An 18,459-nucleotide genomic window follows, 5' to 3' on the forward strand; every position below is an offset into this window, starting at 1 on the left:
GAGTCTTCTTATTCATAAGTATATATTTCTCCTTTTATTTGGGTGTTCTTTAAATTCAGTCAGCATTATTTTATAGTTTTCAGTGTACAGGTCTTGTACATCTTGTCAGATTTATACTTAAGTTATAGGTATTTGATGTTACTGTAAATGGTATTTGCTTTTTAAATTTCAGTTTTTGATTATTCATTGCTAGTATGTGGAAATACAATTGGTTTTTTTTATATTGACCTTATATCCTGCAACCTTGCTAAAATCACTTACTGGTTTTAGTAGTTTTATAGATTTTATAGAATTTTCTATATAGATGATCATGTTATTTGCAAACAAAGCTTAACTTCTTCCTTTCTAATCTGGATCCCTATTATTTCTTTTTCTTGCCTTAGTGCATTGGCTAGAACTTCCTGTACAATGTAGGACAGAAGAGGTAATGAATATTCTTGCCTTGTTCCAAATCTGATGTGAAAGCATTCTTTCCATTAAGCATGATATTAAAAGTAGGTTTTTCCTAGATGCCCTTTATCAGGTCAAGGAAATTCCTTTTTATTTCTATTTCACTGAGAATTTTTGTCAGAGATGGACAGTGGATTTTATCAAATGCTTTTTCTGTATCTATTGAGATGATCATATGGTTTTTATTTTTGACTCTGTTAATTGTATTGATTGGTTTTCAAATGTTTAACCATTAATTGCTAGAACAAACCCCACTTGGTCATTATGCATTATCTTTTTAAATATATTATATAAAATATATTTTATATATTTTAATATAATATTATTTAGGATTTGATGCCTAAACTTTGTTAAAAATTTTTACATCTATCTAAATGAGTGATATTTGTCATTTTCATTTATATTATATATCTTTGTTGGGTTTTGGTATAAAAGTAATGCTAGCCTCATAGAACGAATTGGGATGCACTCCATTCTTTTCAATGTTTTTGGAAGAGTTTGTATATAACTGGCATTATTTCTTCTTTAAGTATTTGCTGGAACTCACCAGGAAAGCCATTTGGACCTGCAATTTTCTTTATGGAAAAATTCTGGATAATAAATTCAATCTCTTTAGTAGCTGTAAGGCTATTCAGATTATCTATTTCTTCTTGACTGAGCTTTGATAATTTGTTTTTCAAAGACTATTTCATCTAAGTTGAATTTATTGACATAGGATATTTGTAATATTACCTGTCTTCTTAATATCTGAAGAATCTGTAGTGACGTCACCTTTCTCATTCTTGACATTGGTAATTTGTTGTTATTTATTTTTTTCTTGATCAGTCTGGCTAGAGGCTTATCAACTTAATTGATTTTTCTCAAAGAACCAGTTTTTGGTTTCATTGATTTTTCTCCTTTTTGTCCTGTTTTGTTTTCTATTTTATTCATTTTTGCTCTGATCCTTACTTCCTGTCTTCTGCCTATCTTGGGTCTCATTTACTTTTCTTTTTCTAGTTTCCTAGTTTTCTTCATTTTTAAACATAGGCATTTAGTATTATAAATTTCCCTCTAAGTACTTCCTTAGCACCACAAATTGTGATTGGTTGTGTTTTCATTTTTCATTCAGTTATAAACATTTTCTAATTTCCTTTTAAATTTCTTCTTTGAATAATGGGTTATTTTAAAATGTGTTATTTAGCTTCCAAATATTTAGGGATTTTCCAGGTATCTTTCTGTTATTGATTTCTAATTTAATTTCATACACTAGAGAACATATTTTCTATGATTTGATTCCTTTTGAATTGACTGAGACTTGTTTTATGACTTGGAATATGGTCTATCTTGGTACATTTGAGAAGAACATATATTCTACTGATGTTGGGTGGAGTGTTCTATAAATGTCAATTAGGTCCAAGTTGGTTGATAGTGTTGTTCAACTCTTCTGAAGACTTACTGATTTTCTGTTTAGTTCTATCAATTACTGAGAGTGTTGTTGAACCCGTTGACTAGAATTGTGGATTTATCTATTTCTCCTTGCAGTTCTAATGGTTTTGCTTTATGTATCCTAAAGATGTTATTAGGTACAGAAACATTCAGGACTCATGTCCTCTTCATGAACTGACATATTATGAAATGACCGTGTTTATCCCTGATAATATTCTTTGCCCTGAAATCTTCTTTAACTGATATAAATACAGCTACTCCAGCTTTTCAGAAAAATCTATGTTGGCATGATATCTTCGTCCCTCTTTTTCTTTTTAACCTACTTGTGTCTTATACTTAAAGTTGGTTTCTTCCAACAAGCACCTACTGTATAGCACAGGGAACTCTGTTCAATATTATGTAACAACCTAAATGGGAAAAGTATTTGAAAAAGAATAGATACATGTGTATGTATAACTGAATCACTTTGCTGTACACCTGAAACACAACATTGTTAATTACCTATACTCCAATATAAAATAAAAAGTTAAAAAAAAAGTTGGTTTCTTACGGGCAGCAAGCATGTAGTAGTTGGATCTTGCTTTTTTATCCAATCTGACAATCTTGAGATTTTAATTGGGGAATTAGACCATTTACATTGAATGTGATTATTGATATGGCTGGGTTTACATCAACTATCTTGTTGTTCGTTTTCCTTTTGTTACTTTCCTTCTTTTTTTGCCTTCTTTTGGATTAGTTTTAATGATTCCATTTTATCCCCTCTGTTGGTTTATGAGCTATAACTCTTTGTTGTGCTATTTTGGTGGTTGCTTTAGGATTTACCAATACATCTTTAACCTACCATAATCTGTCTTTAACTAACATAGTGCTTCAGGGGTAGTTGATGAACCCTACAACAGTGTATTTTCATTTCTTCTCTCCCAGCCTTTCTGTTATTGTTGTCATAAATTTTTTCCTACATGTTATAAAACCCTTAATACGTTATTATTTTCGCTTTAAATAGTTATCTTTTAGAGACTTGAAAAATACCCCCCCTCCCAATTTTTATATTTACTCATGTAGTTACCATTTCTGATGTCTTTCGTATTTTCCCCCCCATCTCTCCTCCCTTTTCAGGGACTCTCATTACACACATCTCAGGCTGCCTGAAGTTGTTCTTCAGTTTACTGATGCTCTATTCCAATTTTTTCTCAGGCTTCTTTGTGTGGTTCATTTTGGGTCGTTCCTATTGCTATGTCTTCAAGTTCACTAATCTTCCTCTGAAGTGTATACTATTGTGTTAATCCCATACAGGATATTCTCATTTCAGACATTACAGTTCTCATCTCCAGTTTGATTTGGGTCTCTTCCATGCCTCTATTTAACATGTTCAGTCTTTTTTTTTTTTTTTTTTTTTTAGCTTCTTAAACATATACAGTTTTAATAATGATTGAAAAATTCTCGGCCACTAATTTTATCATCTGGGTCACTTCTGGATTAGTTTCAATTCATTTTTCTCATTACAGATACTTCTCCTTTTGCACACTTGGTAATTTTTGATTGGATGCTGGAAATTATGAAGTTTATTTTGTTGGGTACTGGGTACTTTTGTATTCCTGTAAGTTTCTTGAGCTTAGTTCTGGGATCTTACTTGGAAACAATCTTATTCATTTGGGCTTTGCTTCTAAGCTTTGTTAGATAAGACTGGCATCTTGTTATGACTGATTTTCCCCTACTACTGAAGTAAAACCCTTCTGAGTACTCTATCTAATGCTAAGTGAATGTGGTTTTCCACTTTGGTTGATAGGAACCAAAAGTTCCTATGCCCTAAGTTTATGCCCTAAAGTTCTTAGGATTTTGCCTCTAATCCTTTCATGTTGCTTTTTCTCCAGACATGGGATTTCCTCACATGCATGCGCTGATCAGTACTTCGTACCTGAGACAGTCCCTCTGCAGAGTCCAGAGCTCTCTCTGTGCAGCCCTGTCCTCTCTGATACTTTGCCGTATGAACTCAGAAAGACCACTGGGCTCTACTTGGATGCTTCTTCCCAATGCTGTGACCTGGAAATGTTCCCTAGGCAGGAAACTAGGGCAATTGTAGGGCTCACCTCATTTGTTTCTTGAATCCCAGGGGTCATTGTTGTTTGCTGCTTGATGTCAAACTGTTTTGAAAACTGACTGGTATTTTAGTTGTTTCAGAAAGAAGGTAAATCTGGTACCTACTAACTCATTTTGCTGGAAACAAAGTTACCTTACTTGGAAATAAAAGAATCTGTAGGCCAGGGTCACGCACTTCCACAATTTCTGGAGGAAAAGAACTCTGAAATAACCAAGAATTAGAGGGACTGATTTTTTTTTTAAAGGTTATTACTGCAGCAATTTTACAAGAACACAATGATCTACCAAAAGGGAAAACCACAGTAACCCTAAAATTTATGAATTCATCCATAAGCAGCAACTGAAAACCATGACCAATTCAAGGCAACGCTGCTCGCTGAAAAACATCTGGCCCTCCCCCAAACTGCAAGAATTCCCACCCTCTTGACAGGCGCTCATGCAGTGGAGAGTTGCACGACAGCTAGACATCTCAACAGGGAACTAGAGTTCTCTGTAGACTTTCCCCATGCTTTCAACCTGTGAATACCTAATACGGGTAACCTTTTCTAACTCAGTAAGTCATTTTCCTTGCATGTGAAGGAAACCTAAGGAGTTCTGTGTTGAAGAACAGACTTCCATTTTAGATCCATAGACCCTTCTAAAGGATGTTGCCTAGAGGTTTGGGCACTTGGTCCATAGCTCTGGTGTCAGTAGCCAAGATACAGATTGAAGGAGCTTTACTTTAAGGATGAGCAGTGTAAATTTTGTCTTCCTCTCTAGCCCTCTGGCCTCTCTTACCTCTCCAATCTGATATTAGTGCTAGGAAATAAACAGGAGTCACTCACTATTTGATAGTATTAATAAACTTACAAATGGCAATGGATCACCATAACATAGGTCCCCATGGTCCTGTTTCCTGTTACTAGGCAGCTAAGTCAAGTATACTTTGACTATTCTATTTGTTCTTGATAGAAGTTTAGCTTTAAGATAAAATAAACATCTTTGATTAAGAATCCAACTGGAAATTAAATTGACTTTCGGACAGAATAACTCTATCTACTCAGGCAAGTTGCTCTGATGCCCTGATCAGCATTAAATGATGAGCAGAGCTGGGGCCCCTTCTCATTCCAGATACCCCAATCCAATCACTGTGACACAAAATACTCCTTTATAGGTAAGATGAGCCACTGGAAATAAAAATGAGTTTGAGAGAAGCCCAAGGTACATTCTGATTTTATATCCAAGAGGCAGTGGATGGACACCATCATGAAAAGGCTCATCTGTACAGTAAAAATCAGACTAGAAGCTTCTTCAAAGGCAGGGTTTTAATTTCTGTGTATTTGCAGGTTCCAGTTTCAGGCCCAGAGCATTTTGAGAGACCTCACTTTAACATGGACTACTGGAAAGTGAAATCTCACCTTCATGGGTGCCATTCCATTGGGGAAAATTGTGCAGAGAGGGCATTTAGGGACACCCAAGAGCGATGAGGGACAGCTCTGGGTGAACTGCCAAAAGTGGGAGGAGGCAGGGCCCACTGGTTTGTACCTTTGAGCGACAGGCACCCGTGGACAAGCCAAAGTCTCAAATGGACCACGTGTTCCTGCCACCCCTTAGTCCTTCAGAGACCACAGGGACCCACGTTATAGCTAGATTCCCATGATGAGACTTTTTTTAAAAAATAAATTTATTTATTTTTAAATTTTGGCTGTGTTGGGTCTTCGTTGCTGCGCACAGGCTTTCTCTAGTTGCGGCGAGCGGGGGCTACTCTTTGTTGCGGTACGCGGGCTTCTCATTGCAGTGGCTTCTCTTGTTGCGGAGCACAGGCTCTAGGCACACGGGCTTCAGTAGTTGTGGCACACGGGCTCAGTAGTTGTGGCTTGCGGGCTCTAGAGCGCAGGCTCAGTAGTTGTGGCACATGGGCTTAGTTGCTCCACAGCATGTGGGATCTTCCCGGACCAGGGCTCGAACCCATGTCCCCTGCATTGGCAGGCGGATTCTTAACCACTGTGCCATCAGGGAATTCCCGTGACTTTCAATAATTGATTTTTATTGCATGGCTGAAAACATGAAAATAAAATGTTCACCACGAGTTTAACTGTGGATACTTTTCTTATCCAGGGAACATCTATTGCACAAGCTGAGCCATCATGTGTATCTTTAAGTTGTAATGCTCTGAGCAAGATTTTACCTCTGGACAGTTGAGCTCATTTGTTTTGGAGTATAAACAGCTAAGAGAGCAAGCGACTCAGATCTTGCAGCAGACTCATTTTAGCTCTTTGATTACTGCCATTATACTGAGTGCCGTAAATGAGAAGTGGGTCAGGAATGGGGAACTTAGCCTTCTGCTCTCACTCTAATAAATGATGATGATAATAATAATAACACCAGCTTTATATATAATGTCTCATTTAATCGTCAACAAACCTAGACAAATATATTATCATTCTCCCTTTTTACAGATGATAAAACTGGGGCTCAGAGAGGTTAAGTGACTTGCCTTAAGTCACACAGCTATGATGGGATTCGAGCCCAGACACACACATGACCTTAAGCAATAAACTCTACTTGCTGGATTGAGTCACTTTCTTCCCTGTTTTGGGTCTGAATTCCCTTCTGTATTGAGGATAGAATCGAACAGGATCATCTTCGGCCCCCAGATGCCGGCTTCTTTGATTCCCGCTTGGGCCAGCGGGAGCGGAGGTGGAGGGAGGCCGGGAGGAGCGATGAGCTGGACTTGCCGCGACGTGCGGTCCGGGCCTGCCCCGCGCCCCCATCACCACACTGACTCACTCTCTGCAGCTGGCGGGCTAGGGCCGCGAACGACGTGGAGAATCTCTGGCCAGGGCTGTGGAATGGACGGGACTCCACTCATGAGCAGAGAGGGGCGGAACAATGGAGTAACTGCCGCCTCGGTGGGTCTGTGGCCGACCGCCTGTGGGACTCTGGAAAGCCTCAAAGCCAGAGCCCGGAGGAAACGGCGGAGGAAGGAGGGGCCTGGACAGCCAGAGGGCGTGGGGCCAGCTGCTTCATCCGGGGTCTGATCGCCTTCCTCCTCCGGAAGCGGACGCGAGCCCCCATCTGTACATGGTGTGCGCCAACGCCGGCACCACAGACTCAGCCCCGCCCCCGTCCCGCCCCGCTGGGGTTTTGGTTCAGTCGAGTGATCACGCACAAGTTGGAGCAGCAGAACGGCGGCAACCGACTACACAACGGGCAGCGCGTTTACCGTGGTCCACACCCAGTGTCAGCTCCTTTCCGTGGGGGTAGACACGACAGGCATGTGAGGGCTCGGCAGTGTCCCTGGCACAACTGGGCAGGTACTGCCTCTAGAATGAACGACCACCTTGAGGGAGGACGATCACGAGAGCCAGCGGTGGACGGCCAGGGCCCAGCCGAGGGCAGGCGGGTGCGGTGCGGGGCAGGGCAGCAGGCACTGTCCCGGTTCCTTCTGGCTCCACCGCTGCCCGGCTTAGGACTCAGCAAACTGCTTACTCTCTTGGTCTCACTCTCATCTGGAAGATGTTAAGTTAAACATGCAGACAGTAATCATTCAACGAACTATCACTACTATTATCACTGAATACGAGAGAGAGGAACGTGCACTGGAAACACAACCTGCAGGAAGTAAATAAGCTATGCTTTTGTCCAGCGACACCGACGATGAAGCGAGGATGAGTTTCAAGGAAGCTGGCTCCAGCAGAAAGGTTCCACGGTAAAAGTATTTGGGAAATGGCAGACTATTGCATCTTACTGATTTACAAAGCAAATTTGCGTACTAAAGGCTCAAAAGAGTCCGATAAAAAGACGTGTTACATTTCATTCTGTCCATTCTTTTCCCCAACTTATCTGACCGTGGGACCATTCTTATTTTGGCTGAGTATACAAACGTTCCGTAGGAAACATTCTGAAGACAGAGGAGGTTTGGGGGCTAAAACCATCTCAGTCTAATTGCTTTTTTTTCCTCCTGTGAGTGATGAAGGAACAGACAAATCAGAGAACCGGGGTAGGAGGAGGAGGAAGAGACTGATCCCGGAAGCCCAGGGCCGGGAGGTACACCTGCCCCTGCTTTCCGCCCAGCAGGTGACACCCAGAAGCAGCAGGAGAGCCGGCCGATGCCCGGGAGCACTGGGCAGGCGCTCTGTGAGGAAACCGAGCGGGAACTGAAGAGAAAAGGAAAGGGTGACAGAGCCAAGCTCAGGAGGGTGCAGGACACCTGCCCCTCGTCCTCCAGGACTTTGTCTGAAGCACAACGTGGCGACCAGAGACAGGGACTGAGTCGCGTCGGGAGACAGGATGAGGTCAAGGAGGGGACCTCCTCCCACCCGTTGATCGGGGAGACCTCACAGAGGCGGCGTTCAGAAGCTGCCGAACAGGAAGGCGCTGACAGCCCACCTGTGCTTTTGTGTTTCCTTTTTGAGCAGGTGCCCAAAATGCAGCTGAAACTTAAACTCAGTGCCCCTCATCAACAGTTTCAGAAAGATCCCTTACCCTGGACTCACGGCAAAATCAACACAGCCGTGGGAGTGCGGGTCTCTTTCAGACGCTCCACAGGAAGAAGATATTTATAGTTATTGCCATTAACAGGTTTCTCTAAATGTGGACCATGGACCATCTGCGTGGGACTCACCTGTGAAGCTTATCGAAAACACAGCTTGAAGGGACCAACTCAGCTCTGCTGAGGCAGAATCTCAGACTGAAGTGGAGGCCTCCTGCGCCACAGCTTGGTTAAGCAGGCGCCCTCCCGGGCCCATCTGCGGTCACGGTCCCTTCTCACGGGGACATGACCCTCACACTCGCGGCTGCTCTCCGTCTGCCCCTATTTGGGGAAGGCGCAGCCCCACCATCTCCTCCCCGGGCAGGCTGGAGCCACCGTGCATTCCCTGCCCAGCATCCTGGGAGCTTGGGTTTCAGGGGACGCATGCTGGCTGCACTCTGAGATGACCCCTGTCACCCACCAGCGAAATCGACCCCAAAAAAGGAACTCAGAGGGGCTCCCACACCAGCCATCCATTCCCTGGTGGCCGCCGCGCCCCACAGTGAGTGCCGGGGCGTTATCTGGCCGAGCTCAGCTGATACGGCCTTAGGGAGAGATGTCACATGCCACCTCGATGGAGGATTACACAGAGAATTTGAGGTCAAGGGTTTAGGCCAAACCAGCTTCTATTTATAAAAAAGAGCCTCTGGGGGGAAACATAAGCGCAGGAGATGGCTCTGTCTGGGTGCCGGTCAGGAGGAGGACACGCGGAGGCAGGTCAGCTCCTGCCATTTAGTCACGTTGCTCCCTTAAAGCAAGGCCCTCCACCGCGAGCTGTTCCCATCAACGCTCGAATTCCTTTGTCTCAAGATGGCCCTGTGTACGAACTAGGGAGAGCACACGTGGGAGGAATGAGCCCCGTGTGGACGTCTGGGGACTGGCTCTGTGGCTGGGGGGGCCTCACATGAGAACAGGTGGAGACGGGCTCTTCAGTTCCACAAAAACCAAAGAGGGTACCCGTTAAATGACTGAAGTCCAAGCTCTTTGAAGGAGGCAGACGCCCTGATGAATGGAACATACGAACAGACTCTCACTCTCCTCTCATAAACTGCACAGAAAACAGGATAAGTCACCCAGGGGCCCAATTCCGGTCTGGGATTCCTGAAACCCAACGTGCCGCACTTAGGAGACTCCTCTTCTGATGAGTGTAAGAAACTACTGCCTTCAGCCGGAGGGCGTCCAGTACCAATTTCAGTCCTACTGAATCAGAACCTGCCAGACTGGGGCTTCTGAGTTTGTACTTTACACAGAGCCCCTAGCAGAGCCAGGACCGGCAGGGCAGGCTGTGGCCCAGGGTACCTCCCCGGGGTCTACCCTCCCAACAAGCCAATAGAACCAGCCAGGTCATACTGGCTGTAATGCGACAAATTCAATCACATGGAAAACTTTTATTAACACCTTTCAAAATACAACTTTCCAATATATAAAAATCTAAATAACTGTCCCTTTCCAACCCTCCCCTGCTGATGACCCAAGCCAAAGCGCTGTCCTATCCTGAGCCTGAAAGATAACAAATTCTTATGCCTACGCTTTGGTGCAAGGCAGTCCTTGTTTGCCAGCAACTGGCTAGGACATCACAGGCCTAAGAACACTGCATTACAAGCACTTTAATGAGACCAAAGTCACGACCTCTAGGCCACCCTAGCCAACACTTGCCTGGTGGCATCGGGCAGTAGCAACATCTTCTCACTCCCGGGTCTACCCAAGGGTTATGTGCACTGCGGTTCATAGATAGGAGCAAGGAGTGGTCACCAATGTCACCGTCACCTACTGGAGATAAAAGCTGTTTCTCAATCAACTGTCCACCTCGCCGCCAGAGTATAAGAAATTAGCCGTGGGACACACAGAGCCCAAGAGCCAAACTGAGAGGATGAGCAGAGGTGTTCCAAGGGCAGCACACCTGTCACCAGCACCCCCTGGCAGGTTTTCCACGCCTGCCTCACAGCTACCTGTACGCTGAGGTGTTAATACCTCTTCCGAAACTCAGCTAATGCCTGCATAAGTGAGTTTCCTTCCCTCTACTCAATCACGAAGTTGACACCTTGAGGGGCCTCATACTCAATAGCAAAAAGGACGTGAAGAAAAGACACCGAGTTACGGCCTCAAAAAGGCGCTGGCCAGCACTCAACCTCTTCCCCCTGGGGAGGGCCCCAGTCCGAGGAGACCAGGGGAGAGCGTCTGGGAGAAGCGCCTGCCTATCCGTAACCTATGCTGGATCCTTTTGGCAGCCGTCTTTGAAGACACATGCTGCTGGCTGATGGCAGGCTGTGCAGGTTTCTCAGACCCAGAGGAATGAGGAAACCTCTCTCCTTGGCTGTGACCTGAAAAAGCCCACATACATTCTGTATGGAAACAGGCCGAACAGTTTAATAGCGTGTGTGGGGGGGAACAACCAACACAAAATATAAAACAAAACAAGCAATCAGGCATCTCTGGAGTTTGGTTTCTGCTGTTTCTTTCGGGGTGTGTATTTCAACGAGAACGTCCAGTTCAAAGGACTGCTCCAGGGTTTCTCAGTGAAGGGGAGCTGAGAACGCAGTTGGTCACAGGAACGGAAAGGAACACCGACACCCACTCAGCTTCTCCAGCCACCAAAGCCCTGGACAGACCTGCAAGGAAGCGCCGGGAGAGGCAGATCAGCTCCTGCTCTGAGGAAGGGCTTCAGGGCTTGTGCCACTCCCTGTGTTCAAAGTTCCGGACCCTGAATTTTTAATGTCATGCAGTTCTACACAGAAGCATAGAGCGAGGATCAAAAAAATAAGACTTGGTAATCGGCTTGGAGCCCAGGAAGCTCCTGAGACACCAACACAAAATAAGCAAAAGCATCTCTCGAGTCCTGCCTTCCAGACTTTGCTCATCAGGAGGCACAATCTCCTCTCAGGCTCAGCCCTTGAGGAGACGCCAAGCCGGGCACCTCCTGCCACATGCCCGAGATCATCAAGTCCACAGAACCCAAAGCCTGCTGCCAGACCACCATGCTGCCAGGACAAGCTTTTAAACCAGGAAAAATGGGCACAGAACGTACAAACAGAGCAGAGACTAGTATTTTCACATACCACACACTCTTTCATCCTTCATTAATGACTCAAAATAACTGAAGATAGATACTTACGAGCTAGATGATCCAAAGCTAAATCCTGAAAAAGAGGAAAAGGGTGCAGTTAAAACACACACACACACACGGGACTTCCCGTGGCGCAGTGGCTAAGAATCTGCCTGACAATGCAGGAGACACGGGTTCGAGCCCTGGTCTGGGGAGATCCCACATGCCGCGGAGCAACTGAGCCCGTGCGCCACAACTACTGAGCCTGCGCTCTAGAGCCATGAGCCACAACTACTGAGCCCACATGCTGCAACTACTGAAGCCCACACACCTAGAGCCTGTGCTCTGCAACAAGAGAAGCCACCGCAATGAGAAGCCCCTGCACCGCAACAAAGAGTAGCCCCTGCTCGTCGCAACTAGAGAAAGCCCGCACAGCAACAAAGACCCAAAGACCCAACGCAGCCAAAAGAAAAAAACAAACAAAAAACCCCCAAAAAACACCACCACACACTTGGAAGACAAAGGTGGTCTCTAGGCTGCATTCTTTCCCTCCCTTTGTCTCCCTCCTCCTGCACTGCCTGCAGGTCCGGGCGGGCAGGAAGTGCTGTGGTCTTTTATTTCAGGGTTCTCCCCCCCTCCCTGGCGGGCACTGGCAGAGGGTCTTGGGTAGGCACCCTCTTACTGCTGCACCGTGCCACACAGATCCACTGCGTCGGGAAAGTATGTTTTTTCTACTTCTCCCATCCACTTGCTTCCTCTTCTTCTTGAGGCCGGAGCAGCAAGACACGCGGGTTCTAGGCCTGGCTCTGCTGCTCACTGTCTGGCCCTTTGGGCAAACTGGTTCCTTGGAGTTTTTGCGTCATTTGTAAAATAATAACGATGCCTAACTTCTGTGTCTAATAAGTGTGGTGCAAGGATAAAAGCAGAATGCACACACTGTACTATGTGGAGAAGCGGAGTGTCAAACCAATGAAAGACATTTTGTAAAGTCTCTACGTCTTATTTTTATTTTTTTCTATATCTTATTTTTTGAGTCTGATTTTTAAATCAAGGTTTAGTGGAACCTGATTTTTAAATCAAGGTTATTTTGGGGGGTCCTCAAATCTTGAGAGAAAAATCAGGTCAGCCATTTCTTTACTTGGTAAGAAACAGCACAGCGTTACAAATCTAATTAAAACCTAAAAAGAACATTTTGTCTTTCAAGCACTTTTGGCTTTTAAAATACTACACTGAACAACCAGGTAAAACCACTCATTCTTGTTTTTTTGGGCCGGGGGTGTCCAGGCATTTACTGAGGAGACGAAAGGAGGGACCACGGTGAGGGAAGAGGTCTGGCTGCCTACCTCCGCTGCCTGACCCGAAGGCGGAGAATCCCGCGCTCTGGGCCCCGAACGCAGAAGACTGTTGGGACAGCGATCCGAACGTCGGGGCGTTCTGACTGGCGAGGGTGCCGAAGGACGTGGTGTTGCTGCTGCTCCCAAACCTGGGTTCCGGCGAGAAATGAGGCTGCGGTTAAGCGTGGCCACGCGGTCACTCTGCCGCCCGACGGCCTCATCCCCCCTCCCGAGTCTCAGGAAGTGAGACTCGCGTGATTCGAGGTGACTTGCTTGGTTTAAAGTGGCCGCCTCTCAGAACAAACAGCCTAGAGCCCAGAGCCAACCTTCACCTCAGCTTCGGGAAGAAAAATAAAGGGACGCCATATGAAACCCCCCTTGCCCAGTGTTTGAGTTCTCCCCCACTGTCTGGAAATTCCACGTCACTGGTCCTACTCTAATGCCTCTCCTGCCTCGGGTCTCTCGTGTGCGCCTGTGGGAACCCCTCAGATGTCAGTCGGGGTCAGATACAGTTTCCTGGCCAGGGACCTGAAAAAAGGTGACAGGCTCTTGCGGAGATTTCAAACCAAAGCTGGTACTCAGCTCTGCTGGAAAAAATGGAACCAGCCAGTCAGGATTTATGTGGGAGAGCCCCCAGCCAAGGCAGAATCTGATACTTTTTTTTTTTTTTTTTTTTTACTAGTGAAGAAAATAGCTGGTTTCAAATAAATAAATAAAACCCTCAAGATTCCTAGTCAACCACGAACCTTCCACCAACTTTGCAGCATTATGTGCCGGGCGGTCACTGGCGAGAACAGTCAGAACCTGCCAGGATACTGGCTTAAGTCGATCCCAACTCTCCTTTAAAAGCTTTTCTTAACTTTTAAGTCTTGGGGTTTCCTGACTTCCTGGGAGAAACTTAAAAGACCCATTGGTCTCTGCACGAAATCTAAGGAGCAATACATCGACTTGCTCACTTTCCCTGAAATTCGCCGGCACTGCTGCGGCAGCATCCTTCATGGAGAGGAAAGGGCATGAATAAGGGGTCCACTTGAGTTTATTTTCAAGATAAAGATGCTTTCACCTGGCCAACCCTCATCCCATGTACCCTGACAGCTCTCCCAAACAAGCCCCTGGCTCCACTCCCCAACCCTCTAGCTTTACACATCCTGAGCCAGTGCTGAGGACAGGGACAGCGAGAGGCCTGTAAGACGTTAATCTCCGACTCCACACCTCCTTTGAAGGAGACACTTTGTAGTCATCACCACATATATTTTACTGGGAATTTGTGGTGTGGTGAAGGCTATTTTTTCCATGGGGTTCTGGTAACCAGACCGAATTTCTGGGGCCCTTAAAAGCAAATCTCTAATATGGCATTTTCAAGTGAGGATATGCACAAGGGAGTGAGAGCTGCCTTGAAGGCTGAGCAGTCGTGGAGACTCTGAAACACGCACGGGGCCCAGGCAGTGCCTAAGGAAGCTGGCCCAGGGGACTGTGCACCGAAGACCCACTCTGGGGGTCTGGGGCGGAGCAGGGGACACAAGGAGTTGTTTGCTCAAGGACAATGGGCCTTCTGCACAACAATCCCAAGAGGAAAGAATGTGATTAGAAACTGTTCATTCAGAGTCTCCTAACAGAAGTCACCACACAAGGGGCAATCCTGGCTGTACAGCAGCCACGGTGAGACTGTTTCTCTTCCTCTAACCAACCCTGTAGCTCCACCAGGAGAACAGGGATCTGCCAGCCACGACGCCACGTATCAGGGGACAGCAACACGGCGGACGTCCACCGCGTACTGGACAGAGTCTGCCTTGGAAGACACGAACCTTCCCCTGGAGACAACAGGAATCCTGGAGCGACTGGTTTGCTGATTTCAAGGGAGGGGCTTTCAGCTCAGTTGAGAGTAGGGGAAACAGAAGAACTTTCTTTTCAAAGCAGCAGTACTGGGCCCCAGTGCTTCTGCTGACCTGAGCCTGTGGGTTTGCCCAGGCCTCTATGGGGGGCTTACCCGAATCCTCCCGCGCTGGCGGCCGCGGTACCCTCTCCGAACACTTTGCCTCCCGTCGAGCCCAGAGGGCTTGTAAAGGCTGGGGCTGAACCGAATGCTGGCACCCCTCCAAACCCAGGGGATCCCCCAAAAGTAGGAGGGCTGCCAAACACTGGAGCAGCACCGAAGCCACCTGAGCAAAACAGAGGCAAACAAACAGAAACAGGGAGAAAGAAAGAAGGAGACAGGAAGAGAAGACAATGAGCAGTGAGAAACCAAATCAAAAGAGGGAGGAGAAAGGGGAAAGTACGTTAGAAACTCAGATTCAAAACACTACAGCAAAGGGCAACACCCTTTCTACCAGCAAAATAACAAACCCAAACCCAAACCCAAACCCAACCCAACCCGCCACCCCCTCCATTTCTAGCAGAGGGGTCTGGGGTCCATGTAGGAGAGCTCCTTGGAGTTCTAAGAATCCAGCAGACTCCATGTTTGTCTGCGAGCTCCCTGGCCCTCCCAGAGGCAAGCTGGACTCATCAGCTCCAAGTCTCGTGAGATCCGACTGCCACCAAGAACCAACCCCACGCACGGCAGACCCCCGCCCAGACCCTCTGCCATGTTTTGAGACTCCTCACTGAAAAGTCACGCTCAAAAGCGCCGATCCCTACCCAGCTGTCAAAGTGGTCAGAGTTTATTACTTATCATCACATAGGCAAGGCATCTCGCTTCATGGAAACACAAATTATAAAATTAGAGGCTCAAATCCCCTCTCAGGGAGAATCTGCGAGCCGGGTTACAGAGGAGATGGAGAGGCTGACGCTCGGCCAGGTGCTTTTTACTTATTTAGAGCCTGAGAGCTCTCACATCTCTCACAGGAGTCTTTCTCTCCCTGTACAGAAGAATTTTTAAAAAATGCTCTCTCTGCAGTCAGGAACTACTCCTCAATAAAAAAGCACGCCGTTTCTTGTCTGGAGGAAGGCTGCTGCATAAATGTGATAAGGCAATCAATCAGCCGGGAGGAGAGCCCTGAGTCCACGACCCCCTGGGCAGGCTCCCAGCGCTCTCACTCACGTGGACACAGGCCTGCAGGGGTGGCACGCATGCAGGTGACCGCACAGGAAGGGCCAGGCGTGCCCAGGCCACCTCCCCTGATTGCCGGATGCCCATCAGGCGGGAAGACAGAAGGTCCTTCCCTAACTGTTCCTTCTGCTCCTGGGGAGGGTTCCCAAACCCCAAGATACTGCATACATCACTCTAGGCTATTAGCAGAGACACTTGCTGAGTATCTATTGAGCAGAACAGAGCAAAACAGTACAGGACGTGTGCTCTAAAGGGCAGCATTTCTTACAGTGACCATCGGCCCAGGAGCTACATGCTGAAGGGAGGAGTGGTGGCCCAGGCAGAGCCAGGAGGCGATTTGCCCAGGGAGACGGGGACCTCATTCTCGTCCCTTCAGAAAGTGAATCCCGTTGACAGAGGGATCACTCAGGCCTTCTTACTATGAGCGTAATCACAGCACAAGCTTCGGCCACCTGCAACAGGGAAGATCAACCGCTGGACACGAAAAGCTGTCAGCTGAACGCCTTAGTTAGCTGCTACTTTGTGGTTCAATCGTTTGGTTATTTACCATGAACAGCAGAAGCACAACTGAGAAGGTGCTTTCTGTGCGGGCTCACGTTTGGGTTTACATTCTGTATTTTAAAACCTTGAGTGAAATTCCAAGCCATGATAATGGAGACTGTTGGGTTACAAATATAACAGACTGGAAAAAAAAAAAAAGTGCTAAAAAACCCTTGCAGTTGAATTATTTAAGACTGATCACAGATCTGGTTACACTTTCTTCCTGGACACACAGGCCTTTATCTAGTGCCTTGTACTCAATAGTGTTCAGAGTTCTTGGTGGAAGGTGAGTGAAAAATGAGAAGTCACAATGATACAGAAAGTATACTGGACAGGAAGGGGAGGAGATTAAGCGCACACATGCATGCGTGCGCGCGCACACACACACACACACACACACACAAATGCCCCCAAAACAACGAATCCATGTCACAGCTATGTGAAACAGAAGAGAATGGTCACTTGGGCTTTATTTCTGGAGACAGGCAACTCACTCCTGATGCTAGGGGGGTTCCAATTTTATTAGATGCTTATATTTTTTCTCCTCCAGAAGAGACAGAAATTTAGTAGCACTCAATGATAATAAGATTTCTGATTTACTGAGGGCCCTCCACGTGCCAGGTGCTGTACACCAGTTTGTTTCAATCCTCCCAACAAACCTGGGACTCCCTCCTTCACAGGTGAGGACCCCGAGGCTCAGAGAACATGTCTCTCATCTACGCTGAGCCAGCTGGTGAGCAGTAGAGCTGGGATTGGAACAGGGCTGAGTGACTCACAAGACTACCCATCCCCTCACCACTACATGCCACGCTGCCCCCTGCCACTACCACCAAATCCAGCAACTCCACTGACAGAGCAGTGGGGTGACCCCAGTGGACTGGGGGTGGCAGGAAGGTCATTTTCAGTCTGTCCCACTTCCTGTTCTCTCCTCAAATGATCTCCAGTGGTATTATTTTCTACTGCAACTGTACTCAAGGGAGGATGGGCACTTTTGGGATTTCAGAGACCCATCCAAACCATCAATCTAAAAATCCCTCGAGACCTCAATCTAGGTGGTTTCATGGGGCAAGTAATCAAATAGGAAAAATATTCTGAAACATGGGAGGACACATTTTCTCTCAGACTGCAAAAATAAAAGGGGCAAATTCTCAGATCAACTGGGACATGATCCCAGGATAAGGAACAACATAGAAGATAAACACAAGAATCGAAGAAAACATGATCAGGTTCCTGAAAAAGTAAATTTAAAAGTCTTGATGATTAATAACCTAAAATTTCTTAGTCAAATAATATTTGCCTTGTCAAGCAGGACCAAAACCTTTGTAGCACTTTCATTTTTAAATCATTCACTGCAGGGAAGGGTGGCGGCAGAATAAAGCTGTGATGCTCATTTCTAGTCCATTTTAGGTTCTAGGAAGGAGTTTAAAAAAACTAGCACTCATAGACTAACCCAGCCCAGGCACGGGTCTGAGTAAAGGTGCACAGTGCATGCAGAAACCTCAGCAATTTCGGTTCTAAAAGGTGGGATTCCAGGTACTAATTTGGGGCAGTTCTGCTCCTCAGTCAGAGCCACCCAGGCATCTGCTCCTCTGGTAGGGTCCTTCCTCTGCAACCCCCCCATAAATTCAGATACACACAAGGGAGAAGTATCCTGCCCGCTCACCTGCGGGGCATTTGCTTTATTTTGAAGAACTGCTTGCTCAGCAAATATCCTCCCCCTTGACCCCCTGCCTTAAAAAAGTCTTTTCACACAATCTTCCACACAACAAGGGCAGGTATGCACAGATCCCCTCTGTAGATCTCAGAGACAGAAATAGGATAGAGGGGCAGCTGACAGAGATGAAGTACGGTTTTGCAGGTAAACATATATTGTTCTTTAAAATTTTTAATTATAAGTGTAATAATACATGATTGTAAGAAGCCACACAGTTTATAAATGTATACTTTAAAAGTAATGCTGGGATAAAAAGTAGTACTGTAACGTTCTTTATTCCTGACTACATGGGTATAT

The 18,459-nt window shown here is 46.3% G+C and overlaps 1 protein-coding gene across 7 annotated transcripts in view; it reads right to left on the reverse strand.

The window, feature by feature from the left end:
* Positions 1 to 6,360: 6,360 nt before the first annotated feature.
* NUP214 (nucleoporin 214) overlaps positions 6,361 to 18,459 on the reverse strand; it is a 104,546-nt gene continuing 92,447 nt past the window's right edge. For all 7 annotated transcript variants that reach the window (XM_030838525.2, XM_030838526.2, XM_060300292.1 and 4 more), the window contains 4 exons: positions 14,850 to 15,021; positions 12,872 to 13,011; positions 11,598 to 11,622; positions 6,361 to 11,094 (listed from right to left, as the gene is read on the reverse strand). In XM_030838525.2, coding sequence (XP_030694385.2) covers positions 11,061 to 11,094; positions 11,598 to 11,622; positions 12,872 to 13,011; positions 14,850 to 15,021 — 371 coding nt within the window. In that variant the 3' untranslated portion in view covers positions 6,361 to 11,060. The remainder of the gene's footprint in view (positions 11,095 to 11,597; positions 11,623 to 12,871; positions 13,012 to 14,849; positions 15,022 to 18,459) is intronic.

Source organism: Globicephala melas, chromosome 6 (genome assembly GCF_963455315.2).
Source record: "Globicephala melas chromosome 6, mGloMel1.2, whole genome shotgun sequence".
Taxonomy (NCBI): Eukaryota; Metazoa; Chordata; class Mammalia; order Artiodactyla; family Delphinidae; genus Globicephala; species Globicephala melas.